At 31.2% G+C, this 7817-nt stretch overlaps 1 protein-coding gene across 1 annotated transcript; it reads right to left on the reverse strand.

Moving 5' to 3' along the window:
• Positions 1-6522: 6522 nt before the first annotated feature.
• Positions 6523-7442, reverse strand: LOC149551355 (lachrymatory-factor synthase-like). The gene has a single exon (XM_089789667.1). It carries the CDS (start codon positions 7195-7197, stop codon positions 6721-6723), a length of 477 nt encoding a protein of 158 aa, XP_089645793.1. The 5' UTR covers positions 7198-7442; the 3' UTR covers positions 6523-6720.
• Positions 7443-7817: the final 375 nt, after the last annotated feature.

Consider the following 7817-nt stretch of genomic DNA (forward strand, 5'->3'; position numbering starts at 1 on the left):
ATGGAGTATTAAATGTTGTTTTGTACTGTTCAATCTCTTTAATTTTTACCTAATTATAACCAAAAAAACCATCCATCATAGATAACAATTCATTTCATGTAACCTTTTGTAATAGAGATTCCATATTTGGAAATGCATAATTACCTTTTAATGAAGATATATTTAAATTCCTAAAATCAACACATAATCTTATATCACCATTCTTTTTTCTAACTGGAACCAAGTTTGAGACCCATGTAGAGTATCTGATCGATTTTATTATGCCAACATCCCTCATTTTAATTAGTTCTTCTTTCAGTTTAGGTGTTAACATTAGATTTATTGGATGTTTCTTTTGCCTAAATGGTTGATGCATCAACTTTCGAGAGTCATAACTTTTGACTCGGATGTGGATTTTCGTTGAAAATTTACAGGCACTTACATGAGGTGAGCTATTTGGATTGCCGATGGAGCTCAATTTGATTGGCATCCATTTCAACATTTTCTCGGGAGCCTGAAATATCATCTTGGCTTCTGAAATAGAATTTTTGTGTTTTTTTTTCTAGTTTTTTAGAAAGTTGTTTTTGTAATACATTTGAAATCATATTCTTGATTTTGAAGATTAGTTAGCAATTTATCTTGCCTTAGTTGGGAGCTTTTCTTAGGAAAAATCAAGATTCGTAGGATGGGTTTTGAAAATTACCAAAAGTGGAAAAATCTTTTTTTTCCAAAAATTTGCCAAATATGGTAATTTTCAAAATTATAATGAGGAGTTTTTTTTATTTAATTATGGAGGTAGAGTAGAGTTGGAAAAGTTTAATGAAGAATTTGGCATTCTAAAACTTTTGTGTTACGTAATTTTCTGAGTTATTGTTTTGAAGGGTTTGGGCTACATCAATGGTTTTGCATCTGGCTTTAGAAGAATTACATACTGAAAGAGACCCTCTCTATATGTTTTAATGAACATAGAGTTGCACATATATCTTAATACAACAACTATTTTACAAGACCAATCCAACAAGGATCAAGATGATAATGAGACATTATTTATAGACATAAATTAATATTTCAATCTTTGCATTAGGTAGGGACTTTAGTTGCAGTAGTGCAACCTTTGTTTGTTTAGATCACAAAATATGCAAATCATTAATAACAAATGCTAAAATTTTCAAACAAATTCATTGTGTTTTTTATTTTTTTAAATTTGGTCAACCACACATTTGCTCACATTAGTTTGGAAACCTCTTCATTGCTCAAATTTTAGGACAACCATAAGACAATATGTCTTTCATATATATGTCTTATATATATATATATATATATATATATATATATATATATATATATATATATATATATATATATATATATATATATATATATATATATATATATATATATATATACTTGCATCTTTTAGATGTACACATAATGTATACCTAATTGAAGAAGTGGCGCCTATATAGTATATATTGTTGATAATACATTTTATGGTTGTGAGTTTAGATAATTAGAGAGAGTTTTTTCATCATCTTTATTTAGATAAAGATATAATTTTGAATTATTTTTCTTTTTATTGTATTTGATGTGGAGTTGTAGAATATAGTCACATCATATAAATTTTTATTACATTTTCTATTTTTATTCAAAGAAGCAATATCATATAAATTTACTAAGGGCTGTGAAATTATTACATTTTCTTGTCCTTTTAAGATTTTTCATACCATGTTCTAAAATAGGAGAATTTTCTATTTCTATTTCTATTTTTATTTTTAATAAATAGTTAAAACAACTTGTAGTTTCATTGTTCTTGATCAAATCATATGCAAAGACTACTCATTGTACATTTATTTTTCGTTTTACAAGATTAGTAAGAACATTGTTAAAGAAAAATAAATGCATTTTTTTTTCAAATGATCTATAATTTTATGACTATTTAAAATTGCAAGTTAAGTACTCACTTTTCTTTTATTTGTGCCATTCAAAATACCAAAACACTATATTGTAGATGAATTATGTATGTCTCATGCTTCAATTCATGAGAACATTACTTGAACCAATATAATGTGGATCATATGTGACTGAATGAGATCTTAATAGCAAATTCATGTTACCATATCTCTTAAATAATGTCTAATAAGTGATTCTATAATTTAACGATACTAGGTAAAGATATAACATTCTTCAATTTGTATTTTAAAATTATTAAATTTCAAAGTAGTATATTTAGATGATAGACTTTCTATGGTTAGTAACAAAATTAGAAGTCCTGACACCAGATAAAATAAAACCCATCTATTTTTACAGTTGAAAAAAAATTGACTACAAAACGTAGATTATTATCTCCCTTTTCTCGATCTCTCCAATCATCCTATTGGATGACAAGGAAAAACACAAGTGACCATTCCATTAAATCATCTTACAAAATCAGTTATTATTCTAACATTTAGGTGGCATCGCTATGGTCGTATGTGTCTCTATGCAGGTGAAGTAGAATCGAAAATCATGATTGCAAAATAGGGTTTATGAAAGGGCATTTGAAATGTTTAAAGGAGTGCAATCTTCAAGTGTAAAATCATACTCTACAACCTTTTCCAACATCCTCCTTGCCTCTAATGGTAGTTGTAGAATAGGGTGTTATCAGAGGATAATTAAAAATGGGTTTTTGTTGGATGTTGTAGTTGCAACTAACATTGTAGATATGTATGCAACATGTAGAAGCTGCTGACATTATGGTCAATTTGTCTATTAGTGACTCAACACTTAGTCAAATAGCTACATTGCTACCGATCTCTATAGTTGGTACTGAGCTTATCATTCATCCAATAGTGTTAACCAAGTGTCTTAGTTGCTATTGAGCTAAACATACAGTTTACAATTCATGCCAAGCTACATAGTATCTATTGTCATTAGAGACAATTTGCAGTAGAGCCTGACCCTGGTAGTGTCTACCAAGCTATTCAGTGGAAGTGATGGAGACTCTAGTGTTAACCGAGCTCTATAGTGTTAACCAAGATCTATAGTGTCTACTAAGTTAGCAAGGTTAATGAAGTGAATCTAGAGTTGACTAGGTCATGCAATGTTAACCAAGTGATTTAGTTATTACTGAGTTTCTTAGTGTTCACCGAGTCACACAGTGATGACCGAGTTTGAGCTACTTGAAGAGTGATTAGTACAGACCAAGCTTCAACTTCAACCGAGTGCTTGAGTTTTTCAAGCATTGACAGTGTTTGTTGTGTATCAAAACATCATTGAGTTTGTCTTTAGAACTCGAGTTACAATAGCTAGGCTGACTTTGTGAATTATGATGAAATTGGTATTGTAGCTAACTCTAGAAGGTAATGAATTGGATCATTATATATGTAATACATTGTATCATATCCATATATGAATGTGTATCAATGAGAAGTGGATAGTTGAAAATTCAAGAAGGCTACAAGCAGTATATGGTACAACAAATATTTATCTATCAAATTAAGGTGATCATTGCAATTCAAGGAATCTCAACCAGCAAATCAAAGTTTTAGATCAGAGATCAACCACTGATTCATCCTAATAGGTGCATTAGTCAAATCCTTTAACAAGGTAGACTTAGCAGTCCTTTTCTAAATCTCTTAATTGAGTGCATACTTCATTGTATGTTTTTAAATTCTTAAACAAGGAGGACCTCATAGTCATTATTGCTCCTAATAGGGAAGACCACCATAAGTGGTTAATTGTAAGCCTTAACAGGTTAACTTTATACTGCAATACTAAAGCTTGTGGGTATCATCCCTACCCTAGTTTTACTTTCTAATTGGAAGGTTTATGGGTTACCATATCTTGTGTCAAAGTGTTATGAATGCTTTATTACTTTCATTCTTTCATGCATACAATTAGATTAGAATAATATATGAAGGATTAATTGGTGAAGTAAGATAAGGTTTTATTGGTACTTGATTCACCCCTCCCCTCTCAATAACCTAGCCTACCTTATATTTCCAATAGAAGCATGCTTATAAACACATGTACAATGTTTTAAAAAATGTCTTAAAGAGATGTGATTGCGTGGATTGCAATGATAGGAATATATATGAAAAATGGTTTGGTTGAGAAAGCATTGATTTTTTTCAATCAAATGTAGATTAGCTAGTGTAATGCCTAATTCCATAAAGATTAGCAACATTCTCATAGAATCAGGCAAGAGCCTACAACACAATGGTAAATTGTGAGCCTCTTAATTGGGAGGTCTTGGGTTCGAATTTACTCAACCGTAACTAATAATAAAAAATAATTAACCACAACAAATAATAATAATAAACTTGACTTCGACCTCTTACTGATTAAAAAAAACACATTCTCATAGAATGATCCTAAAATAGGAGCATTGGAACAATTTATGGACATCCTTTATGTAAAATGGATAATTTTTAGATGCAACTGCCCTTGCAAACATGTATGTCAATGTGTATGCAAATGGAGAAACATCACAAGGCACGGAAGCTATTTTTCAATCTTACAAATTAATTGTAGACATGGATTTCCACACAATAGGGAGCTCATGTTCATGGCTAGATACTTTTGACACTACAGAGGTTGCTACACTCACATATGACTATGTTCCTTCAAAAACTATAGGCTCAAATGCTTTGCTAATTTTTTCACTCAACATTTCATTCTACAAGAGCTATGTGCATTTTCATAATAATTATGATTCAATGCTTTAAAGTAAGTTATTATTAAACTGAATTGGGAAACTTCTCATCATTAAACAATGTGTAGTTGTATAGAATGGTCACATTACATAAACTCTTATTGCATTTCCTTGTTAGTTGAGGTTTTTAATACCATATTCTAAAAGGGTAGAATTTCCTATCTCTCATCTTCTCATTTGGTGCTTATTTTGATAAATTATTTATAAAACACTAATTGGTACACCATTCTTTCTTAAATGATTCATACCTATTTCCGAGTGTTTTGAATATTTACTTTCATATTTGTTGAGAAAGTTCATATGATTTGAAACAACACTCATAATTGCATTCACACATAAAAATGGAAATAAAATGGGTTTGTCAAATTAATATATCTATGTAATTTCTCTTTTATCTTTATCTTTGCTTTGATGTAAATGTCTTAATATAGTAACACGATTATAGATATAGGAAAATACCATGGTTATGCTTTAAAAAATAGCATTTTGTAACAGACATTTTAGCTCTTTAGACCATACTTGAGGAATGTGATGACCCTTGAAATTGAAGTCATAGTTTATTTTGATTCCAACTCTCCTATCCCCTTTTATTAGCTCTTTTGGGTTAACCTAGAGCTAACACAAATTTCATGTAACAAGTTGTCATTGCATTGTATATTTAAAGACATCAATTATACATTAAACTAAAAAAAAGTTTATTATTAGAACAGACTTAAGTCTAAATAGACAATAAATACAACAATTGAATTGAATATGCATCATCATATAGGCCAATCTACATGTTTACAAATTTGTCTTCAATTTTGTCATCGATACTGTAAAATCCAACTAAGTATATAACCTAGAAAAACCCATTCGCATATCAAGTTGACATGCTAATTGACATTATCTCTAGATGCCACCTCAACTTTGATATACCTAGATTGTATACACATGTTTCAGTGAATTTTCTATTAGATCATCCTTTTATATTCTGAATCAATCCTACATGTCTAATGATTTACATGAATTGTTAGAGCACGCTATAAGTCTATAAGGATAAAAAATAAATTAATATGCATCATCATATATATTGATCTACAAGTCTACAAATTTGATCTCAATTTTCTCATTGCTGCTATTAAATCCAGCAAAGGATATCTTAGAAGAACTCATGTGTGAAGTTGGCAAAGCTACATGACATTAAATAGAGGCATCACCTCAACTTTAATATATCCTGAAGGTAAAGCTAAAATATCTAAGTAAATTTTTCATTTGATCATCCTAGATCAATCTTGCACATCTGATTAGTTTCATTGTAGTCAAGATTGAAGATAAAATATTTCTGAGAGAATTTTTCGTTTGATCATCCTAGATCAATCTTGCACGTCTGATGAGCTTCATTGAAGTCAAGATTGACTACGTGAAATACAACATCGATCTACAAAAGTTGCGTGTACAGAAGACAATTTTTTTTTTTGATAATGACAATTCGTCATTTATTCATTGACATTAATCGGATTTTTGAAAACCTTGGTTTAGCCAAATCAAGGTTTTGTATAACTTCATTCCGATTTATGGGATTTTACTGAAACTATTTGTTTCACTCGGAAGATGCGTGCGAAGGCACATTTTTATGCGTAAGCTTGGAGTTGAAGGCAAATTTCAAAAAGTAGTCCAATCTATTGTTTTTACACTCCTTAAAAAATAAAACCAAATTTTGATTTTAAATTCCTACTTTTAGTAGGAAGTTGGAAAATCTGGTTTTGAGGTAAAATTGGAAGTCCCGTATGCTAATTCCATTTTGCAAATTTTGAAACAAATGCACAAATTTTCAAATTCGAGTTTTGAAAAAGCCAATTCTTGTCATCTTCCAAAACCAAACGAACCTAAGATTACATCAAGGAAGAAAATGAGAGTGATTATTGATTAATAACTGCCTTACACCCACAAAACCAAACGACCACAAAGGATTATAAAAATAATCACCCTGACAGGCAGCCCTGCAAAACACAAATACATCTACATGAAATCAACACAACGCAAACCCAAAAGAAAAATTGAAGGCATTACTGTGAAGAGGCGAGCTGTTCCATATTCTTAGCAATTCCAGTAAGATTAATGCCCATTAGGGCCTCAACATCCTCTTTGGAACGGCCAGCAGCTGGGTTCATCTGGAACGACCATTTCAGCAAACAGTTGTCATGCTCCCCTGTTTCACACAATTCAATGGTACGCTCGTAGCCCTGAAATCCTGGCAAGTCGGTGTCCGTCATGAGAAAAGTAAAAGAACGTTTAACATCATCCTGAGCAAGGAGTTCCTCTACCACAAAAGAATATTTTCCCTCCTCATCAGTTGGCAATCGTGTTACACAGCGGCGAACAGATCCCACACCCCTTTCAGGCGCTCCTTCGACTCTTTCACAGGATTTCATGCCGGGAAACCATTTCTGTATCTCGTAGAAATCACTTACCATCTTCCAAACGAAATCCGGCGAGGCCATTACCTTGCTTTCTACACACCCCTGCCATTTGGAGCTCGCCATTTTCTTTCCACTGAAACAGGGCAGTATAAATCAGGAAGAGATTGTGAGAGACTTTGGAGAAGATGAAGGGGTATAAATAAATTGCCGTTTTGATGCTGGCATAGACACTGGCAGAACGACGAATACAATGGGTAGAAAACAAAGATTATATCAAATACATATTGCTTTTCTGTCAGCAGATTATATTAAATACATATTGCTTTCAGTGCTGACAGATATAATAAAAAAGGAAAGCTACATTAAAAGAAAAAAATGTCAAATGGAAAAACAAAAGATACGACAACAGCACTGGATGAAAATTGTATCTCTGGCGATTAAAGACCATGACTTGATTTATGGATTTATTTGATAATTTATCGTATAGCCAATCCCACTTTATAATCTATCATCATGATGAAAAAGATAGCATAAGGAAACTAGCAAAATAAGAGCTGGAGACCTAACATTAGCTATATAAAAAGGGAGAAAGAAAGAGGATGGTAGGTGGTCCAATAATTTAGAATGGATAAAATAATATTAAGAAAACAAGAGAGTTCAGAGTTGCTAAAAAGTAAAATAAGATGATGATAAGAAGGTTTGACAATAAAAAGTTGAAAATAATATTTATAAGATTAAAAAGG

The sequence above is a fragment of the Cupressus sempervirens genome, chromosome 6, assembly GCF_028749045.1.
Source record: "Cupressus sempervirens isolate cs-2001-9-10 chromosome 6, ASM2874904v1, whole genome shotgun sequence".
Taxonomy (NCBI): domain Eukaryota; kingdom Viridiplantae; phylum Streptophyta; class Pinopsida; order Cupressales; family Cupressaceae; genus Cupressus; species Cupressus sempervirens.

Excerpts from the sequence above, each read along its gene's own strand:
- LOC149551355 (XM_089789667.1), bottom strand. The coding sequence starts at position 7,197 with ATGGCGAGCTCCAAATGGCAGGGGTGTGTAGAAAGCAAGGTAATGGCC.